Source organism: Bos grunniens, chromosome X (genome assembly GCF_055505025.1).
Source record: "Bos grunniens cultivar Pamir isolate PY7600 chromosome X, Bosgru_T2T1.0, whole genome shotgun sequence".
Classification (NCBI taxonomy): domain Eukaryota; kingdom Metazoa; phylum Chordata; class Mammalia; order Artiodactyla; family Bovidae; genus Bos; species Bos grunniens.
The window spans coordinates 20,570,235-20,593,769 of NC_141194.1; the positions used below are offsets into that span (position 1 = coordinate 20,570,235).

Consider the following 23,535-nt stretch of genomic DNA (forward strand, 5'->3'; position numbering starts at 1 on the left):
ATGCATATAACATACAGCATCACCGATTCGAAGGACGTGAGTCTGAGCAAACTCCGGGAGTTGGTGGACAGGGAAGCCTGGTGTGCTGCAGTCCCTGGGGTTGCAAAGAGTCGGACACGACTGAGAGACTGAACTGAACTGATACACATAACCAGTCACGCAAACTTTACTTTTTCCATCAATACCTATATCATCAACTCTTCTGTCCTCCAGTCCTAGCTGACACAAGCTGATAAACCTGATCAGTCCCTACCATTTGCTCATCCCCACTCCCAGGCTGCAATCATAAGACAGGGATAGTAGCAAGCTCTCAGAAGAGCCCTCAAAGCCTCTCACTTATCTTTTTTGCTCTTTGGTCAATGCCTCTTCCAAATCTCACCATGCTCATAAAATCACTCACCTGGAAAACAACAACAACAACAAAAACCCATTCACTTCCCAATTTGCCTCAGTTCTTGCTATTCAAATTATGAAAGGAGACAAGCAGTATCTAAACCACCCAGGAGCCTGTCAAAAAAAAATGGAGACTCTGAGGCCCCCACCCAGACCTCCTGGATCAGAATCTGCATTTTAACAAGAGTCACATGCACATTAAAGTTTGAGGAGCACTGGTCCTCACCTACTAGATTTGACACCTCCATTTTAAAAAATATTTGTTTATATATTTATTAGTCTGCATGAGGTCTTAGTTGCAGCACTCAGGATCTTTGTTTTGGCCCACAGACTCTCTAGTTGCAGTGTGCGGGCTTAATTCCTCTGAGGCATGTGGGATCTTAGTTCTCCAACCAGAGATTGAACCCACGTCCTCTGCATTGCAAGGCAGATTCTTAGCCACTGGACCACCAGGGAAGTCCCAACACTGACATTAATGACAAATAATTTTCTAAGTAACTTCTGCTATTGAGTTGGCCAAAAAGTTCATTCAGGGTTTTCCCATATCAGCTTGCAGAAAAACTCAAACTTGTTGGCCAACCCAGTATCTTGAAGTAAAATTCATCACCTAGCTACACATATGTGTTTTCTGTATTAAGTTGCTTCAGTATGTCCAACTCTTTGCAATCCTGTGGACTGTAGCCCATCAGGCTCCTCTGTCCATGGGATTCTCCAGGCAAGAATACTGGAGTGGGTTGCCATTTCCTCCTTCAGGGAATCTTCCCGACCCAGGGATCGAACCCACATCTCTTATGTCTCCTGCATTGACAGGTGAGTTCTTTACCACTAAAGCAATGGCACCCCACTCCAGTACTCTTGCCTGGGAACTTCCATGGATGGAGGAGCCTGGCGCGCTGCAGTCCATGGGGTCGCTAAGAGTCGGACACAACTGAGCGACTTCACTTTCACTTTTCACTTTCCTGCACTGGAGAAGGAAATGGCAACCCACTCCAGTGTTCTTGCCTGGAGAATCCCAGGGACGGGGGAGCCTGGTGGGCTGCCGTCTATGGGGTCACACAGAGTCGGACACGACTGAAGTGTCTTAGCAGTAGCAGTAGCAGCAGTGCCACCTGGGAAGCCCTACACATATAAGTCCAAAAAAAGAGACCAATATATTGATTTGATGGTAACACAATGGAGAACGAAAAGGAAAGATTTATAAGCATTATATTTCAGCATGTTCAACACAACTAAAAGATGTGAAGAACAGGGACTTCCCTGGCAGTCCAGTGGTTAGGACTCTATGCTTCCACTGCAGGGGGCACAGGTTCAATCCCTATTTGGGGAACTAAGATCCCGCATGTCACATGGCATGCCCCCCCAAAATTTTTTAATAAAAAACATGTGACAAACCAACCAAGTTTCTAAAACATACCCAAGGCAGGTGATACCATCTAGTTGAGAAGCAGTGGTCTATCATCACTGCCATCCTTCTTTCCCTACCATCTCACAAGTGGAAGGGACTATCTCTCCTCCTTTGCAAAGCTGAGGGATTCTCTTTTGTAAAAGTTTCTCCCCTACGTTCTTCCCAGGGCCATGGGGTGTGTGTGTTTGCGTGCATGCACACTCAGCCGTGTCCAACTCTCTGCGACATCATGGACTGTAGCCCGCCAGGTTTCTCTGTCTATGGAATTTTCCCGAGGCCATAAACATTGCCAAATCTTGAATACTGCAACAACCACAAACAACTCTAAAATCTTGACCAAACACGTCCCTCTAATTACTATATTCTCCCTACTTCCCTTGACAGTCAATCTTCTAAATTGCATTAACTCATCTTTCAGTCACCAACCCATACTAATCTAGTTTTCACTTCCACCAGTAAACCTACATGTATAAAGATCATGAAAGTCTTCCAACCAAATCGCCCAAATCAGTGAACACTTCTCCAAACCCATCTAACTCATCTTTCTGTAACAGACATTGCTGTTGCACATCCAGTTTCCAGGGTCCCATTGTGTTCATGGATTCACTTCTCTCCCAAGTGATTAAGGTAGAGTGACCCCATCCTGAGCTGATTCTGTTTTGTCTAAGCCCATCAGGTCATGCCATTCCCCAGGCACTGGCTATTGGGTAAGGTGCAGACACCTGACATAAGCTGATCCAATCAGATTGAAGGAAGAGTGTAATCCAAGCCTGAAGTTTTGTCCTCTCTTGCTCTAGTGGATGAGAAAGTGTGTGTTACTAGTAGTCATCTTGCAAACTTAAGGGGAACCAATCTTACTGCGGAAAGCCAAGAAAAGAGATGGGGACCTTGAAGACATTGTTGACCCACTGGAATCCACCCTTCCCCTGGATTTCGTGAGATAATTTTCCTTACTGTTTATGCCATTGGGTTTTCCCAAATTGAAAGCATCTACTCCTTGGAAGGAAAGTTATGACCAACCTAGACAGCATATTAAAAAGCAGAGACATTACTTTGTCAACAAAGGTCTGTCTAGTCAACGCTATGGTTTTTCCAGTGGTCACGTGTGGATGTGAGAGTTGGACTATAAAGAAGGCGGAGTGCCGAAGAATCGATGCTTTTGAACTGTGGTGTTGGAGAAGACTCTTGAGAGTTCCTTGGACTGCAAGGAGATCCAACCAGTCCATCCTAAAGGAAATCAGTCCTGGGTGTTCATTGGAAGGACTGATGTTGAAGCTGAAACTCCAATACTTTGGCCACCTGATGCAAAGAGCTGACTCATTTGAAAAGACCCTGATGCTGGAAAGATTGAGGGCAGGAGAAGGGGACGACAGAGGATGAGATGGTTGGACGGCAGCACCGACTCAATGGACATGGGTTTGGGTGGACTCTGGGAGTTGATGGACAGGGAGGCCTGGCGTGCTGCAGTTCATGGGGTGGCAAAGAGTCAGACACGACTGAGCGACTGAACTGAACTGAACTAACAAACCTGAACTTCCCTCTTCATTTTCTAAATATCACTCTTATGCCCCTACTTCTACTTATCAAAAGTTGCTTTTCAAAAATTTCTGGCCTCCCCTCTTCCTCCTCCTTACATTTTGGTATCCACCAAGGTTTGTTGTGAGCTTTTCTACTCAAAAAAAAAGTTTCAACAATTTCAGCTCCCTTTATCCTTCCCTTGATACAGCAGAACTAAGTCAGTGGCACTTTCCCAATGGAGTACCACTGCTGCTGTTCTTCAACTCAATCAGTTGAGGAACTCCTGTCTCTCAAAACTTGCCTTGTCTGAAGTCCCCAGGGCTTCCTTGCTTTTTTGCGCCATAGACCTCTTCAGCAGTCTGATGAGCACTTTGGACCCCTTCTCCAAAAAATGCTTCTAATTGTATAAAATCCCAATTACAGTGCAGTATAATTGTTTTTAAGACCAAAAATCTGATACAGTAATGTGTTTATTAGCTCATTAAATAAAATAGTGAGTCTTATAACTACTATACTTTTGATGTAATGATGAATATAAATGATATTTGGAGATCTGCAACAACTATAATGTGATATGACAATGTTTGTGACATGCACTGGTCCTACTGACTTCAACTGGTAACAGGTACTGCTAATACTACTGTAGCTTGTTGCTGTAGTAGCTATTAAATGAATTGCTCCCAATGAACCCTATTGTCCTCACATCTATGCTCTGTGTAGTCCCCCACCATACTGACTCTGGGCTTGGCCATGTCACTTATCTTGACATCAGCAAATGTGATGCAAGCAGGTGTTCATGCCTCAGGACAAGCCTTCTTGGAAACCAGTAACCATGTGAGGAAGCCCAAGATAGCCATACTGACGGGCCCCAGGCCCACTGATATGGGAGAAAGGCCACCTTGTAGTCTAGCCACCAGCCGAATTTAGAACTGCCCAGCCAACCTATAGATGGTGAGAAATAACAAATCATTGTGGTTTTATCCAAAAATGGATAACTGAAACAGTTACCTACATTCATAACTGAAAGAAATGATAAACTTCACCAGAAGATTAGTGAAAAAGATTATATTTTCCCATCAAAGTTCAGGGACCCCCGAATTCTACCCACAGACCCTCTGAGGGAACGAGATCCACAGGTTGAGAACTCCTAGTAAGACAGACAGATCCTACTCTCCTTTTTACTACCACAGTACATTAATGACAATATAAACTGATCATAGCATATCCTTAGCTGTTGCAACCCTAAAACTGAGCCAAACTCCCTAGCACGTAAGTGTTTCAACACAAATTTATGAAATGAACACAAGATACTTTTGTGATCTGTTGTTCTAACTAAACTGTGAGCTGCCTGAAAACAAAATAAAAGCAAATACTTAGATGTCGCTCCTATGTGCCAGGGCCTCTTCCAAGTGCTTCACACCTAATGTATTTATTCCTTATATAACCCTAGGAGGTAGAAGCTAGTTCCCCAATTTCACCAATAGGAAATCAGGCCCAGAAAGGCCAAGTGACTTGCCCAAGGTCACACAGCTGCAAAGTGGCAACGCCACAAGTGGAAGGCCAAATCCATGGTCTGATTTTATACTGTCCTAATGCCCCCAAAGCACATCGCAGCTCAATAAAACATTTAAATAGTACAATTCTGACATTTCATTAGCACTATTTTACAGGTGCACTGCTTCAAGACTCGATTTTGTAGACTCCTTTCTAATAGCCTGTGATTTGTTTTTCGTGATATACAAATACCATTTACTCTTTTTAAAAGAGAACAATGCCTTCGTATTAAAATGCAGATTTTCGAGACAGTCTTCACTGTAAAAGTCAACTTCTTTCAAAAGGACACGAGTTCATAAAATGGAAAGAAAGAAATCAATCGGTTCATACTATATAACGTTTGCTGGGAGGGGGAGAGAAGTTCCAGTTGCTCCTTCTCACCCAGCCCTTCCCAGGCCAGCCTCTCCAACTTCCTGCTGCACCTTCTCCAAAGGTGACCCTCCCCCATTCATACAGCAGGTTCTGAAACCTGACCTTGCCAGGCAACCAAAGCCAAACCCCGCAGTGCCCTGATGTGGCCTAACGTTCCTAACGAACCCAAGAGGGGACCAGCCAGAGGGTGGATACTTTTAGGGGTACTTTAAATGTTTAAGTGTTTTATTCACAAGAGCACAACCCAAAAGGCCTCACCCAGCCACCCCAGGTCTCACGCCTCCGCCCGGCAGCCGCTAGCTCCACGCGGATCTCTGAATGAACAGCGAGGCCGGGACGCAGCCGGCCCGGAGGCGGGAAAAACCTCGGGACGAGCCGGGCCTGGTCCCCGGAGAGGCCCACGAGAGCGCGGGGAGGGCTCCGGGCGGCCGGGAGGGGGCGGTGACAGCTGTGACCCGGCTCCACTCTCTCACCTTGAACATGTCGCTGGCAGCCGCAGCTCCGGCGGGGTCACCCCAGCCTTGGCCCCGCCCACTATAGAGAGAGGCGGCTACGGCGGCCGGCTAAGGCCCGATTCTTCCGACCGCAAATGGGCCGCGGTGCGGGTGACGGCCGTACAGCCAATTAGGTGCGGCCAAGGCTTAGCTCGGAAGCCTAGGTCTGAAAACCGCGTTGTTGAACTGCAGAGCGTGGCGCCTCAGGCGGCGAGCGAACGCAAGCCCCGCCTTCCGGAGGCTCCGCCCCTGCGCCGGCGGTTGCTAGGCGGCGGGAAAGCGCCAGCTCTGCGTGGGCCGCGCGCGGGGGCGCGAGGAGGGAGGCGCCGCAGCCCGCGCCGCGCTGGGAATCGGCCTTCGCCGCGGTGATTGGACGCCCAGCGGCGTAGGCTGAGAACCCTGTGTGCGGAGGCCGCCGGGTGGGGGCGCTCGTCAGGCCTCGGGCGGCATCGAAAGCCTCGCAGACGCAAACCGCCGACCTCTGGGCCTGGATTTACCTCACAAAAGGTTTTTACTTGTGTGTTGTTTGTTGTTTTTTTTTTTCCACTCTGGGCGGGACAGTTTTAAGATTTTAAATTTAAACTGATTTGCTACATCCTTTCATCTCGAAAGACCCTGACATTTTTTTTCTTCTTTAAAATACTTAAGCTTCTGTCTCTTACTGGGGATCAACTGTTGTTCCCTTAATACTAATAGAAATAAGTAATAATGGTAATAATTATCTTATTGACAAGAATAGCAACAAGCAACAGCGTTTACCCTATGCCTGGCTCTTACCTAAACTCCATACACATATTGTCTTCTCTTTCCAACAACCCAAGTAGGTGGACACGGTTACTATTCCACATCTAGTAGATGAGGAACCTGAAGCACAGAATAGGTGCAAGGCCACAGAGAAGGAAAGTGGGAAGTCAAGATCCAAATCTACCTAGTCGAGCTTTAAAGCCTGTGGTCTCACCTCAACAACTGTCACAGTGGCTCATAATGGGGTTGTGTTTCCTATAATATTTCGTTCTGTGTTTCACATCTAACCCCATAGCAAGTGTAAGCCCATCCAGGCAGGCATCTAGAAGATTTGGGGGATTTGTGTGGTGCTGTGTCCCTGCCCTCCAGCCAAAGACCACTAGGAACACATCTGTAGTTGAACAAGTTGGGTTTGTTTCTTGCAGCTGCTAGGAAAACGCACACCTTGGGAAACAGTGGGGCATCTCAGTGAGAGAGTGTTAGAAAGATTTATTCTAGGGTTTGGGCTTTGGTTGGGTGATTTGGGGGCGGGTTCAAGGAAGCAGGGCTTTGCTCTGGGTTGGGTGGTGGTAGGAAGCCAGGGTTAACACCTAAGCCCAGCTGTGAATGCCAGGCCAGCTCCTGGATGTTAAGGACTGCTTTTCTCTTTCTCAAGAGATCAGTGTATTCCAAGCCATCCCCATCCCCATTTCTAAAGAGAAATATTGAGACTCTGAAGGCTCTGCCTCAGTAATGGAATGTCATATGTATATAAAAGTGTGACTTATAAGTGATCAGTTAGGGCAGGAAGTCTTAATTCAGGGAGTATGTGAACTTGGGAAAAAATTGCAACTTTATTTTCCCAAACCTCTACCTGAACTTTAGCATTTCTTTCAATTATATGTAGGTAACAAACCACAGTAGTATCAGCAGTACCTGTGACTTTGTCATCAATAGAAAACACAGTATTTTCATATCACATTACAGTAACAGCAAATTTCTTGAAATACTGTTTCTACTTATTACCACTTCACAAGTACAGAGCTCTCATATTATTTAATGCATAAAGAAGACCCATTTCTAGAATTTTGTCTTTGAAAATATTTTGACAATAATTTCAAGATAATTGGAGTCTTTCATAATCCCATATATTTTATATTATGTATTTAATATAAATACATAATATAAAAACATAGTTCTTAGAAGGAGTTTGTCCATAGGGGTCCATGGCACCAAAAGAAAAGATTAAGAGACCCTGGTTTAGTACAAGACACTCAGCAGTGACTAAGAATTTGGGAGCTGCTTCCAAATTGGAGTAATGTGTAAGGGATAGAAAATCAGAGGTGGAATCAAATCACTTATTACACATCCTCTCACTTTACCAGAGAGGGAACTGAGTTACTGAGAGGTTAAAGGACTTGCCCAAAGTCTCACAGCTATTCCATGATAAAACCAGGATGAAAAGTTTTTAGAAAGCATGTAAAAACCATCCACTCTGATGTGCATTGGGGATTCCATGGATAGCAAGATGCCTCCTGCCTTCAACCAACTTGTTGGAATGACAGCCAAGAAATCAAATTATGGTGCATATGAGAAGTACTATGAAAGAAAAACATATACAGTATTATGGAACCTTGAAGACAGTAGTGAGTAGTTCTGTAAAAAGGAGACGATGGAAAACTTACGAGAAGAGGCATCACTTAGGTGGGACCTTGAAGGGTGAATTGATGTTTGCTGGCGGTAGGAAAGTTGTTTCAGGTAGAGGAAATGGCATGATCATCAGCACAGAGTTGTAAAACACTGACTTTGGCAAGAAATTCTTATTCTCTTAGAGTATAGAGAGGAATGCTAATGGAAAGTTGGTATTTTGAGATTAGAGAGAGAATGGAGCTAGATTGTGAAAAGACTTGCACATGATTCTAAGGAGTCTGCACTTTAGCTTGGAGGAAATGAGGTGTCCCTGAAAGATTTTAAGTTGAAGAGTGATACAGGTGGATTATTACTCTCAGAAGTCAACTCCAGCTGCAGTGTGGAGGATGAAGAGACTGGAGACCAGGAGACCAATTAAAAGGCTATGGGTAGATACAGTCTTTCCTATATACCTCATAATTCTTGTAGCACACAAAGGAGGTAAGTGACATTGAGATCTATGAAACCTTCCTTTTTCAGGGGCTCTGGAATTAGCCTAACAATTATATGGAACTTGAGTCTCATCCAAACAGTGTAATAACATAGATTATGACCTCAAATGTTTAATTTATATACTTTCAGAGTATTTCATTGGGAGGAAAATGAGTCATTCCCTGAAGGTACCAGTCACTGGTGTCCCAAAATCAGATAATCCACACTTGGGAAAAGGTCACAAAGTACACTTGTCAAATACTGTAAAGACAAAGGAAAAACAACAGTAAGTAGCCATCTTTTGCCTTGTATCATCTTCTACAACTGGACAGTTTCCATATCGTGTTTACCCAGCTAACATCCAACATTTCTTGTTTCATAAATTAGAGGGTTTTTTTGTGTGATTTAAAATTACTTTTGAATTGAATAATAATTATAATTATACTATTTCATAATTGACAAAGCATGTTAACACACATCTCTTTGATCTTAACACAACCTTGTGATGCAGTCTTGTTACCACATTTTGTAAGTGAGGAAGTAGCAACTGGAAGAAGGTAAGCAATTTGCAGAAAGTTAATAGATGGCATCAGCTACTATTCAAGAGTTTGTTTCCATACTTGAGGACTTTTCTGCTCTACATCTTGTAGTCTGCACTTTGCCAGCCGGCAGTGACACTATACAGGAGTACCTCTCTTTGCATGTAACCCTGTGAGGGGTAATGATAGGGTTGTAGGGGGCAGTTCTTGGAGAGTGAGATTCCTACAATCTGCCAGTGCTGGGACATGATCAAAGTAGAATGATGCTCTGACCTCCTGACTCGGATGAGACTGGCTCAGACAAAGATCAGAGAAGGGAATTTCTTTTTCTAGGGCATGGTCATCCGCTCCCAGAAGAACACTGGGCCTCCTGTAACTTCACATATTCTATACACTATTTTCTTAGCATTTGAACTAGTTGGACAGTGTTTTTAAGAACTAACTCTAATGGAATAATTTTAGGTCATAGATGTTTTTAGACAGCACATTTTTTTTATTTTTTTAAATTAATTAATTAATTTTTTTTTTTACTTTACAATATTGTATTGGTTTTGCCATACATCAACATGCATCCGCCATGGGTGTACACGTGTTCCCCATCCTGAACCCCCCTCCCACCTCCCTCCCCATACCATCCCTCTGGGTCATCCCAGTGCACCAGCCCCAAGCTTCCTGTATCCAACATTTTTTTGATGATAAAGTTTTACCAGGATTTTTTTTTAATCTCAAGGGAAATATTCTCAAGTATTTCATATCCTCATTCTGACTAGATTCTACAGATGACCAGTTCTAATTACCACATCCAAATGTTCCTCATTAAGTCAGACTTAGGGTGGGAGATGGGGAGGTGCAAGAGGAGGAAGCGTAAATTCAGAGTTCCCCAAGATTTTAGGAAAATGAAAACTACTTCACAAATCTTAAGCTCTTTTGTTTCCTCTCAGAAATAAAGATGTTTCGGCTCACATCATACAGAAAGCTTGGTTATCTCATCTCGACAAAACTGTGTTTCAACTCCTTAAGCATACAATTTGTGCAGCGGTATGTATTTTGCTTTTTGTTTGCTCTGACAGATATAATTACTTATCAAAGTAAAAGGTGTGTTAAATAAAGATAGAATATATAGCCTTTTAAAATCTCTTCTCTTTGAATCTAATCATATTGCAGGGGGTTGTGGGATTTCTTCTTTGGTTAACCCTGAATGGATATTTCTGGATTTACTTTTTAAAATTAATTATTTTAATTGGAGGATAATTACTTTATAATATTGTGATGGTTTTTGCCATACATCAGCATGAACCACCCATGGGTATACATGGATTTACTTTTAACCTGAGTGACTATTGTTTCTTTTCTGAAACCGATGTGATTTTTTAAAATTCCATTCCTTATTTGAAGATGTGAGACAGTGATCTTACAATGCTAAAAATCTCTGAATTAAAAGTGCCTTTACTGTCCACCCAGCAGTTTTACTTCTAGGAATCCATTCTACAATATATATATAATTTCATTGCAGTATTGTTATAACAGCAAAGAAAATAAACCCTATAATGTCCATCGATAGGATACTGGTTAAATAAATGTTGATAACTTTCATACTGTTAAGCCTTGCAGCCTTGCATATGATTCTGCAATAGAAGGTAGCTAAAATATCTCATTAGTAAACAAGGCAAGTGCAGCACATTATGAATAATATAGTCCTATTTGAATAAAAACAAACCAACAAACAAAAAGGTGCACATCCCCCCACTCCCCAAAGAAACAACTCTGGCAACCCTGGCAGAATATTAAGCCTTCTTTCATATAGTACCTAATATTGTCCTAATAAAATCACCTGTGATTACAGTAGTCTATAATTAGTAATAGTCACATTAAGGGAATTTTAGCAGTTCTGAAAAAAATGATAAACGCTGAGAAATGTGTACACTTTCTCACCATCTGACCTACAGACCCATTTCTGATGTCAGCAAAAGCAGAATACCTCAGAGAAAACCCACTCAGGTGAACCTGTGACATTTCAGGTCCATTGTCTATTGTCTTCACATGTGGAACATGTATTTAATTATTGTAATGCTGGTTTGTCATAATTTTAGATTCTTTTAGTAACAGAAAAAAAGAAAGAAACTCTTTTTTTAATCTGTTAACCTAACACTTCAAGTTACTGCAATACCTTACATTAATAATGCTTTGTCATTTGAAAAGCCCTGTAGTGTACATTTTTATGTGATTGTCATAGGCATAAAGGTTGGGCAGGATCATAGCGGGGGAAAATGGGAGCTTTAGAATTAAACAGATCTAAGTTTGAGTCCTGGTTTCTCTGCTTACTACTTTTATGCCTTTGAATGGGTTACAGACACTCCAAGAGCCTCAGCATGCTCATCTGTAAAATGGGAATGATAATATTCAAATATTTATGTGTATAAGGTACCTAATATAGTGTGGTATATAAAAGGTGCTTAAAATCTAGTACCATTTCTATTATTATCCTCATTTTACAGTGATTCACTCAGCATCAGATACTTATTTAGTACCTGCTGTGTTCCAGGCACTGTACTAGATACTAGGAATACAATGGTAAAAAAGAAATACATGGCCCCTGCCTTCATGAAGCTTACAATCTAGTAGGAAACACAGACACATTTATAGTTAGTTATAGCACATTGTGAAAAGTGCTGTCTTAGGGAAAGAACAGTGCCTGGAATCTCAAGGAGGGATACATACCCAAACTTGGAGGCCAAAGGAATAAAGTAGTGACTCAAGGTGACACAGATGATAAGTGAGGGAGCCAAGACTAGAACTCAGATCTTTAGAATACCAAGTCTGGTGTACTTTCACTTTACCATGCCTCCTGTGTTGTTTTCAATAAATTGTGCCTGGGCAGGGTACTGTGTTCCATTGATAGCACCATCATCTATTTCAGGAACATCACGTGACACATGAAATTTTGAAGAAAGTGAGCCCCTTAGAGGCTGAGCTTGCTAAAGATCCTTGCATGAAGTGTAAAGTTAGATTCAGGTAATGTTTTTATGCAGATTCGTTTCAAGAAGTACTTAGTATGAAGAAACCTTAGAAATTTATTAAGTCCTCATAACTTCTCATGTTATAATTACAAATTAAGTATCTTGTTCTTATTTACATTTATCATGTGAAGAAGCCAAGGCATGACTCTCTCAGACCAAAAGTTGCCTTGAGAGTAGCTCTCATCTCCTATGATGTGTTCAGTCTGACACACGTATGAGAATAGTTGTGAGCACACATGCCAAAGTGGGGCTCTTTCATCCTTTGTGATCCGTGTCATTGCTAGTTCTTTTCATGCCCTGGTATAGCCTTTAACCTGCATGTAAGAAACTATGTGAATGAGCCTAAGTACAAGAGGGAGAAATAACCGAGTCCCAAGTCTGATACCAAATGACTAATTTTGGTCTTTATTTCAGATTTAGTGGCGAAATATTTCCACCTTTCATCGTATTTAAAATTTTTCTTCACACTGAAGGCCATGGTTATAAGTATTTCAGCGGAAAAAAATTTTTAAAGCCGTCAAGTGAGGTGATGTTTCATGATGTAGAGTTTGTGTTAATTTAGCTTCTTAACATTTCTGTGATATCTAAATTGCATTCAAAATATACAGATTACATTATTTCACCATTAAACAGCCCAGCAGGCAGGTAGTATTTTTTAAGCATCATGTTTCAAAGTGTCTTTGCTTATTAGCTAAAAAGAAAATATTTGGAATGAAGTACTTGTATAAGGACCTAGAAAATACCCATCAGTTTTCTTTGTACAAAAATTTTGATTTGTTAATAATGAATTACAGTGACTTATTGGTCAGGAGTTTTATTAATTATATTAATATTTATTGTGATAATTTAATTATATTGTTAAATATTTTTATTTTTAATTATGTAGAACATTTGGTGCAATTTTGTTTTAATGGTATTTTATCACTGTCTCTTTGATTCTGGTAGCCTGTTTAGAAAAAGTATGCTAGAGTATTGAAAAGGAACTTTTAAAATATTTATCCTTTTTTACATGAGTTCTTATACTTCTTACTTTCATGAATATTCATCACAATTGTGTCTATGCATAGGACTCACCTGATCTTGTTAAAATACAGTTTCTGATTCAGTCAATCTGGGATGAAGCCTGAGATTCTGAATTTCTACCCAGTTCCCAGGTGCTGCAACTGCTGCTGATCCATGGACCACATTTTTAAAAAAATATTTATTTCTTTGGCTGCACTGGGTCTTAGTTACAGCACTCGGGATCTTGTTGCACCACGGAATCTCTAGTTGTGGCACTCAGGCTTAGTTGCTCCAAGGCATGTGGGATTTTAGTTCTACCCGGGATCAAACCTGTGTCCCCAGCATTGCAAGGTGGATTCTTAACCTCTGGACCACCAGGGAAGTCTCTAGACCATATTTTTAATAGCAAGGGTCTACAACAAAAGTTTTATTCCTTTGACCCTTTTACAGGAGTATAATTGATTTTTTTTAGAAAAGGTACATTCTCATTTTATAAACCATATATCAAAGGTTATTTTCTTGTAGACTTCTGGAAATATTTTACATGAAAGTATGACCCACCTGAAATTATCAGTACTGGCATGTATTCAGAATAAAAGACCACACACCCTGGCAGTTTCTGACCACATCCAGCATGTGCAACATTTATTCTCTACAGAATATCAGAAAAGGAAAAGAGACTGCTTTTCTATGCCTTCTCAGGCAATATCAGAGAAAATTTAGCTTGGCTTCAGAAATATAGCATAAGGACTAGTGGTTTCATGTGGAATATGGTGTTTCAGAAACATTAATATTTGTTCATTTATATATCAATAGAATGATTTCAATTGCAAAAGTATATATTTATTCTCCATTCCAGAGATAAATTCATATCATATATATCTACAGAATAAGCTTATAGTTGTCCCTATAAAATGTCATCAGTTGTTGCTTTTCTGAGGTTATATAATGGGGCTTTTTTAGGAACTTACGTTTTCCCAAGACAGTTCCTAGCAGACCCTGCTATGCCCAGGCTGCTGCAAATGAGAAGCTTGGAGTCCATGACTGGAAAGCACTGTGCATATATTACAAGGCATTAAAAATGCTGTATAGTAACTTAAATTTATCTTAATTACAAAGTAACTGTTGAAAAAAAGGAAATAGCACAGAGATTTCTTTAAAAAGGAAAGTATACCTTTCTTCTTTGTGCTGTAGCTTTAATTTACCTGAGATGATCACTGTTAATTGTTGTATATCCTTCATTTTTTCCATAAAAATATGAATATATTGCTAAAAATTTTGTTATTTTTTAAATGAGATTATACTATTCAGCTTTTTTCACTAAATATTGTAAAGGCTTGTAAATGGTCAGAACATACCTAACTTGAACAGTTTAGGGTTCCTTTTACCCTTTAGTTCGGCTTCAAAAGAAACTCTGGCACTATTTGGATTCATAGTTAGTAGAAAACCTGTAGAAATGGAAATTTCAGTGACTCTAAGGTCACTAAATTATTTTGCTCTTTGAATGTATAATAGACACTATGTCTTGAGCAAATTGCTGCAACTTTATTAAGTTTATTTCTTAATGTAAAAGAAGTAAGTCAGTTTTAGTCCATTCAGATGTTTAATCTAAGTTCATTTATGAAGGAAGGGAGTTTCACCAATTCTTTTTTGTTGTTCCATCTTTCCCCTCGTTCTTATATCCATTTCCAGTTTCATTTCCTTATAATTTTCCAACAGCCTTTCTCATGTATTTACAAACACACTGTCACACACAAAAGCAAAAACGAGTGAAAGGATATAGAATTTCCAGTAGTCATGTATGGATGTGAGAGTTGGACTGTGAAGAAGGCTGAGTGCCGAAGAATTGATGTTTTTGAACTGTGGTGCTGGAGAAGACTCTTGAGAGTCCCTTGGACTGCAAGGAGATCCAACCAGTCCATTCTAAAGGAGATCAGTCCTGGATGTTCTTTGGGAGGAATGATGCTAAAGCTGAAACTCCAGTACTTTGGCCACCTTATGAGAAGAGTTGACTCATTGGAAAAGACTCTGATGTTGGGAGGGATTGGGGGCAGGAGGAGAAGGGGACGACAGAGGATGAGATGGCTGGATGGCATCACTGACTTGATGGACATGAGTTTGGGTAAACTCTGGGAGTTGGTGATGGACAGGGAGGCCTGGTGTGCTGCAATTCATGGGGTCGCAAAGAGTTGGACACGACTGAGCGACTGAACTGAACTGAACTGAAACTACTGTAGAGAAGAAAAACAAAATTAAACAATTTACCCTGCCTGATTCCAAGACTTAAAACACTACAGTAATCCTGACGTTATAATGATGGCAAAAAGACAGACATGTAGATCAATGAAACAGAAAAGATAATTCGAAAATAGACCCATACATATATAATCAGTTGATTTTTATCAAAGGTTTGAAGGCAGTTTAAATGGTGCCAGAACAATTGAATAGTCATGTGTATAAAAAAGATCTAATTTCATTTACCTACTTCAGTTATCTATTTCCAGAGCAATGCTTATCTACACAGGGTTGTCATATAGTAGTCCACCAACTATATTTAGAATATTCTAAAGCCTTGCTACTCAAAATGTGGTCTGTGAACAAAGGAAACTATACAAGAACCAAAAACAGTTTTTAAAACTAAATATAAAATTAAGTGTGATCTGCAGACCTGCAGCAATGGCATTCCCTGGAGTTTATTAGAAACGCAGGCTCTCAGGCCCCACCTCACACCCACTGAATCAACAGGTGCATTTTAACAGGACCCCCAGGTGATTCTAGGCACAATATAGTTTGACAAGCACTGTCATAAAGGTGCCTAGACGTCTTTATGAGTGTCATGACCTAGACACCTCTGGGTAGTTGACAATTTCTTAACATCCAGCAATTGTTAAATTGAAAATCCCTGTTCTTTTTGAGGATTGAATGTTTATGTAAAAGGAAAAAACATGGTTAATAATAGCTGCCCTTAGTGAACACCATTAAATATGATGTTAAACATTTTAAACACATTATTATCATTTAATTCTCATATATTCTAGAATGTAGATTCTGTTACTGTCTTCATGTTTTAAAAGATTAAGTAACTTGCCTAAGGTCTCACAACTACAAAGTGAAGGAACTGACATCAAGTCCAAGTGAGCCTGACTCCAGAACCGTGTTCTTAACCACTTCTGAGTCAGGAACCCTACTAAATAAGTTTTCTTATGTGGCCCCCTGATAACTCTGATGAGGTACGTGTCATTCCCATTTTTCCTGTGTGGAAGCTGGAACTTGGAGAGGCTTGTCAGAGCCAGAACTGAGACTTGAACACTTCATATTTCCACCATACTGTGCACACTTCAGGGTGGAAACAATGTTCCACCATACTGTGCACACTTCAGGGTTGAACAATGTTAGTAGTGATGGTGGTTTTATTAATTCTGAGCTTATATATAATTGAACTTTCCTAAACCAAGATACCCTGTTCCTGAGCATTTATTACTACCTTCATGAGTGAGAATTTCCAGCCAGGGAGGGAAGTGACTTGAGATATGAGAGTAACTTAACAAGCCCAACTGTAGATCTTGGCCAGCAAGTAGCCACAAGGCTGTGGGGGCTTCTGGGCCACAGCTATGCTATTCCAGGAGAGGTATCAAATTTAGAGATGCCCCCCCTCTGACCTGGGCTTCCCTGGTGGCTTAGTGGTAAAGAATCTGCCTGCCAATGCAGGAGACTGGAGTTCAATTCCTGGGTCGGAAAGATCCCCTGGAGAAGGAAATGGCAACCCACTGTAGTATTCTTGCCTGGGAAATCCCTTGGACAAAGAAGCCTGGCAGGGTACAGTCCATGGGGTCGCAAAAGAGTCAGACACAACTTAGGGACTAAAAAACAACAAAAACAACAGCCCTCTGACCCTTTGAGTCACCCACTAAGAATGGAACCTGCCTCTAGAATTCTAGTCTTGATTGGCTGCTCTCATGGAATCCTTGCCTAATTTTACCCCTTTCTTTTCTCCTTTCTTCCTTTTTTCTTCATTCCCATCCCTTCCTACCCAGAAGGACTTTCTGAACCTGGCCATAGACAGCCAATGTCTGAGAAAGAACATCTTGGCCACTGGAGGGCAAACTTTTTTCAAACCCCTGACACAGTTGGGCAACAAGTCTGCCCTGTGCTGCCAGGCGCCGGGGTTTTTTGGCTGAGAGACTGGAATGGGCTTGATACACCTGAGCCACACAGCTGAGCTGCTGTACGAATAAGGAAACTAGGGCTTGGAGAGATTGGTAGTGGTGGCTGAGTGGAGTAGAGTAGGGAGGAACTGACAAGAAATACTTTTTCTCTCTTTTTAAAATATGTGTTTACATATTTGGCTGCACTGGGTCTTAGTTGCGACACGTGGGATCTAGTTCCCTGACCAGGGATCAAACCTGATCCCCCTGCCTTGGGAGCACAGAATCTTAGCCAGGGAAGTCCCAGAAATACCTTTTCTAAGTAACCTGAACTAAAGTAAAATACATTTATATCTACTAAAGAAATTCTCAAGGCAGAAATTATCTGGTTTTCAGACCTTTTCAGTGTACAACTATTTGCTTTTAGCTTTAGTGTCATTGTGGGAATGAGAATTAGAACCCACAGGAAACTGCAAGAAAGCATAATGGAGACACGTGCCAATATACTGCCTTTTCTTTAGATGCATAGTGTTTAAGGAAACTAATGAAAGGGAAAACAAAAATGATCTGCCTAAAGGAAGGTTCCATCACATTTTTAGAAAACTGTTTCTATGCCTTTGATTTAGTGCATTTGGAATCAAACTACAACCATTTGAATATTTTCTTTCATTTTCCCCATGTGTCTGTGTTCTTCACTTTGCAATTTAAATAAAGAAATACATAGGAAATATTCTGGATAACAAAAATGAGAATGGAAATAAATACATTAAGGCTTCCTGTTATTTTGTGTAAGTAAAAAGAACAGAGATTCTGAGTTTCAGTCCTGTCTCTATTCTATAGCCGAATATCAGCATGAAAACAGAGTTCCCACACTTTCACAGTATCACATTCTGAAATACAAAGGAAAAAAGAAACTGATCTGGAATCTAACGATGCTTGAATTTTCATCTATGCCACTCTCCCTTCACATAAGCATAATCTCTGTGGCCAGAAGCATGGATATGTAATATAAATATGTATTAGAAGAGTCAGCACATACTTATGGTGGAGGAGGGAGGAGGGTGGAGAGCGCTGAAGTCTTTATTCACAGTCTATGTATAGCTCTTAGCATAGGGACAGGTATACATGAAAAGGTATGAAGCAAATATGGCTAGACAGGATTTGAGCCTCCATGTTTTCTGTGATTCTTCTGTCTCTGCACTCTCAGGTCTTTCCTTGAGTACAAAATGTTGACATTTGGGAGAGGAAAAAACCCTTTGTTTGCTGCTCTTTTGCTACCGAGAAGAGTCTGAAGGAGAGGGAGGTCTGGGCACTCTGAAACGTACATGTTTCCATTTGGGGGCGACGTATTAACTACCACATAAAAGAGAGCTGGCCCCGGTACCTTTCATTGCGGTTCCTAGGGCAACCTGTTTAATAACCAGATAGGCTTTCTCTGCATTGACAGCATGAATGACGTTAGAGGTTTGTTTTGCTTTTTAAAGGAAAATAATGTTTTTTTAAGGGGGAAAAACAGATTAAAAAAAAAATGACTGGTCCTCTGGGGATTGTAGACTCTGCTACTCTTCTCGCTGCATTTGAAAACTATGTAGATATGGTTATGGAAACAGATTTTAAGTGGTTTAAAAATCTACATAATCTTTTCTTTGTAAATACAGTCTTTTTATTGAACAGCAAGTTACTAGAAAAAAGGAACAATATTTGATGGATTTGTCTCAAAAATATGTAAAATGTGTGCTGATAGTTATTGCTATTATATTAGTATTTTAAAAGTAAATTTTTTCTCTTTATAGGCTGAGGCTGATGCTTACAAAATAATGGGGAGAAAGAAATTTTATCATCAAATTAAGGAAGATGAACGTCTTTTCCAGAAGTTCAAAATAACTGATGACATAGATGTTGTCACCCTGAAAGATTATATGCAAGTAAGAAATTTAGATTTGGATATTGAAAACAAACAACAGCAAAATAAGCCTTGTGACCCTATCTTTCAGGAAGTAAGAATCATACATTAGTTTATTGTGGTAAAATACACACAATATAAAATGTGCTATTTTATTTTTTTCAGATTTGTTATTATTTTATTTTTATATAAGAAAGGATAATAACAAAAAAGAAATAGTTGCATAATCTCACCAGGCAGATAACCCAATAGATACTTTTTTAAAAATAGTAATGTCATGTGTAAAAGTTACAGCTTCACTTACCACCCTAGACTTTTCTCCAAATGCAAAATGTGCTATTTTAAAGTGTACTATTCAATGGCATTAAGTACAATCATCAGTTCAGTTCAGTCGTTCAGTCGTGTCCGACTCTTTGCGACCCCATGGACTGCAGCACGCCAGGCCTCCCTGTCCATCACCAACTCCCGGAGTTCACTCAAACTCACGTCCATCGAGTCAGTGATGCCATCTGGCCATCTCATCCTCTGTCGTCCCCTTCTCCTCCTGCCCCCAATCCCTCCCAGCATCAGAGTCTTTTCCAATGAGTCAACTCTTCTCATAAGGTGGCCAAAGTACTGGAGTTGCAGCTTTAGCATCATTCCTTCCAAAGAACACCCAGGACTGATCTCCTTTAGAATGGACTGGTTGGACCTCCTTGCAGTCCAAGGGACTCTCAAGAATCTTCTCCAGCACCACAGTTCAAAAGCATCAATTCTTCGGTGCTCAGCTTTCTGCACAGTCCAACTCTCACATCCATACATGACCACAGGAAAAACCATAGCCTTGACTAGACGGACCTTTGTTGGCAAAGTAATGTCTCTGCTTTTCAATATGCCATCTAGGTTGGTCATAACTTTCCTTCCAAGGAGTAAGCGTCTTTTAATTTCATGGCTGCAATCACCATCTACAGTGATTTTGGAGCCCAAAAAAATAAAGTCTGATGCTGTTTCCACTGTTTCCCCATCTATTTCCCATGAAGTGATGGGACCAGATGCCATGATCTTCATTTTCTGAATGTTGAGCTTTAAGCCAACTTTTTCACTCTCCTCTTTTACTTTCATCAAGAGGCTTTTTAGTTCCTCTTCACTTTCTGCCATAAGGGTGGTGTCATCTGCATATCTGAGGTTATTGATATTTCTCCCGCCAATCTTGATTCCAGCAAACATCACTACCATCTAGTTTAAGAACCTTTTTGTCACCCCAAAGGAAACCTGACATGCATTAAGTGGATTCCCCCATTCTCCCTTCACTCCAGCCCCTACCAACCACTAATCTGCTTTCCATCTCTCTGAATTTGCCTGTTCTGAATGTTTCATATTAATGGAATCATATAATATGTGGCTTATTGTGTCTGGGGAGTAATAGCTTAGGAATGTGGGGTTTCTTTTGGGAGTGATGAAAATATTTTGGAATTAGTAGTGATATATATCATAAATTTACTTCACACTCTGAATTTTACACTTTAAAATGGTAAATTTTATGTAAATTTTTATCTCAATACAAAAAATTGAAAAATAAAAAGTAAATGCATGGTGCTAAAAAGAGTACATGATGGAGATTTGACCTAGTAAGGAAGGGATCTATTATTGTTTGGGTGCTTTCTGCTACAAGTAACAGAATATCTGCAACCACAAGAGGGTTAAACAATGAAGGACATTTATCTTCCCACATTAGAATGTCCCTGGACAGGAGCATCATGGAATAGCTAGTGCCACAACTCCAGGGTAACAGGGTTCTTAGCCAGCTTTTCTACAGTCCTTTCAGCTTCCTTCACACAGTGACAAGATGACTAGCACATTCTCAACTATACTCAAAGGCAGGAAGAAGACTCAGCATCTTTTCCTCTTTATCTCAAGAAGAAAAATCTTTCCCAGAATCCCCCAGCAGACTTCTTCTCAGATCTTCTTAGAACTGGATCACATGCTCCCCCTAAACCAATCACTGTAAAGGGAAATGGGATCATTTTCCCATAATTGATGTAGGACAATCACGGTTCATATGCTGGGGCCTTCCTTCCCAGAGCTTATGTCTGTTCTGTACGTGAAGAATAAATAAAACCAGGGCTCCATAAGCAAGGGAGTTGGAGAGTGGTTGATAGGCAGGCAATCAACAATGTGTCACAGCCTCAAGGTGGTGCACCCCAGGCAAGGCTCTATGGTAGGATGAACTGGAGGGCCTGAAAAAGAGTTTGTGGGCCTGGAGAAGGGAGTGTGCAGAAGGTGTGGAGGGCTGTCAGCCTGGAGGGCTGGCAAAAGATCATCATACAGGGCTTTTGACCATAGTAAGGTGTTTATTTTTTTCCTTGATTCTGTATGCAGTGAGAAGCTGGTACAGTATCTTAGGAAATGAGGTGATCTAAGATAATACTTTGGAGAAGGCAATGGCACCCCACTCCAGTACTCTTGCCTGGAAAATCCCATGGACGGAGGAGCCTGGAAGGCTGTAGTCCATGGGGTCACTGAGGGTTGGACGCGACAGCGACTTCACTTTCACTTTTCACTTTCATGCATTGGAGAAGGAAATGGCAACCCACTCCAGTGTTCTTGCCTGGAGAATCCCAGGGACGGGGGAGCCTGGTGGGCTGCTGTCTATGGGGTCACACAGAGTCGGACACGACTGAAGCGACTTAGCAGCAGCAGCAGCAAGCTAATACTTGAAGAGATCTGTCTGGCTGCAATGTAGATAAGGGATTAGAGGACAGCAAGAACTGTCTCCTTGTTTGGAGGTTCCTGCAGTATTTTTGGAGAGATGGTGGTATCTTGGTTTAGGGCAGTGAAGCTGGAGATGCAGAAGATAATTAGCGAATAAAAGCAGTGGGCCTTGGGAACAGAGAAGTAAGATAAAAGAAGGTGTCCAACATGGCTCCTAGGTTTGGGTTTGCATAACTGGTCTGACAGCAGTACTGAATCAGGGAACTTAAACTGGAAACCTGAGTAGTAATGATAGCAAATGCTGATGTAATACTAGCTCCTATTCTCATAAGAACCCTAAGAAGTAGATACTATTATAACCCGTGTTTTATAGTTCTAAAGAAACAAGGGATCCCAAATTCTAGCTAGTAATAATAATAGTAGTAATATATGGCCTTAACTATTCACTCAGTTGCTTCCATGTGAAACATGAAATTAATGCAGTGCTTTAGAGATTCCCAGTTGTGTTTTCTTTCTTTTAAAGCCCTAACCTAGAAGATTAGAGAACTGAACCAGGGAAGAAGTAGAGCTTGGGGATGTCAACCATCTTTGTGAATGATGTGGGTCACATCCTTGCAGATTGTGACTATGCCAAGGACTGGTGTCACAGAAAGAAGTTCCCAGATAAACATTGAAAGAGATATGATGATTGCTGGCACTTATTGAGCCCTTTATAGACACAGCCTTATTTCTAGCTCTTTAAATACATACTGTCTCCTTTAACCTTCAAGTTTGTAAAGTTTGTGACCCTTTAAAAGATGAGAAAAATGGAGCTTAAAGAGATTTTCTAAAACTTGCCCAAGGTCGTATAGTTAATAAGTGCAGAGCAAATCATTGACAGGTCTGAGATGTTTACCCGTTTTGCCATTCTACTCTCAGGAAATAAAATGCACAGGCAGTCCTCACTTTGCATGGTAGTACAGGGTCATAGAAATGACCATGAAAGCTGAAACCATGCAGACCAAACTTAATCATCAATGGGAAAAATCGTGATTGTTCTGTGCCTTTAAAAAACCTTATCAAAACATTAAAAACTCCCTTACTCTATGTTATATAGGAAAATGAAAAAAGCAAAACATTTATTTAGTACACTGTAATTTAAAACATTCAGAATTTAAAATGTTTTACTTCTTTGTAAAAAGCTTATCATTTAAAATATACTAAAAACCATTGAATTACACACTTTAAACTGGTGAATTATAAGAGATGTGACTCTCAAAAAAACCTGTAAAAAAGCTAGTTTATCAAGAGTTATTTAAACAGTGCTTGCCGCTTTAGTCTCATATAATTTACAATAAGGAGTGAGTATCTTCTCTATGCCCTGGAAAATTTTCATACTCCTGAGTTTGCATCACCCGCCAATATTTTACCCCTTGTACTTTTTTTCTCCACCTGGCTTGCAGGGTCTTAGTTCCCTGACGAGGGATCAAAACTGGATTCCTGGTAGTGAGAGCACTGTCTTAACTAGTGGACCACCAGGGAATTCCCTACACTATGTACTTGAAGTGTTCTGAACACTTTGTACTTGAAGTGTTCTGAAGTTTCTTTTTTGCCAACATTACTTCCTCTAAGAAAACTTTACCCTTTCCATCATTGCCATTTTCCCCATCTATGTTGAT

General features: G+C 40.7%; 2 protein-coding genes across 9 annotated transcripts in view; one reads left to right on the forward strand and one right to left on the reverse strand.

The window, feature by feature from the left end:
* APOO (apolipoprotein O) overlaps positions 1-8,156 on the reverse strand; it is a 55,774-nt gene extending 47,618 nt beyond the window's left edge. The window contains exons 1-4 of the mRNA XM_086388858.1: positions 8,145-8,156; positions 5,968-6,223; positions 5,797-5,896; positions 5,501-5,741 (exon numbers count right to left, since the gene is read on the reverse strand). Of these exons, the coding sequence (XP_086244984.1) occupies positions 5,501-5,741; positions 5,797-5,896; positions 5,968-6,223; positions 8,145-8,156 (609 nt within the window). The remainder of the gene's footprint in view (positions 1-5,500; positions 5,742-5,796; positions 5,897-5,967; positions 6,224-8,144) is intronic.
* Positions 5,925-23,535, forward strand: part of CXHXorf58 (chromosome X CXorf58 homolog) — a 60,684-nt gene continuing 43,073 nt past the window's right edge. For 6 of the 8 annotated variants that reach the window (XR_015159726.1, XR_015159727.1, XM_086389349.1 and 3 more), the window contains exons 1-6: positions 5,925-6,243; positions 8,731-8,866; positions 10,061-10,157; positions 12,037-12,131; positions 12,551-12,662; positions 19,077-19,208. Coding sequence is in view for 6 of the 8 variants with exons in the window: in XM_086389349.1 (XP_086245475.1) it covers positions 8,751-8,866; positions 10,061-10,157; positions 12,037-12,131; positions 12,551-12,662; positions 19,077-19,208 (552 nt within the window). In the remaining 2 variants the exon portion in view is untranslated. The remainder of the gene's footprint in view (positions 6,244-8,730; positions 8,867-10,060; positions 10,158-12,036; positions 12,132-12,550; positions 12,663-19,076; positions 19,209-23,535) is intronic. The other 2 variants (XM_086389347.1, XM_086389346.1) reach the window with 2 other exon arrangements.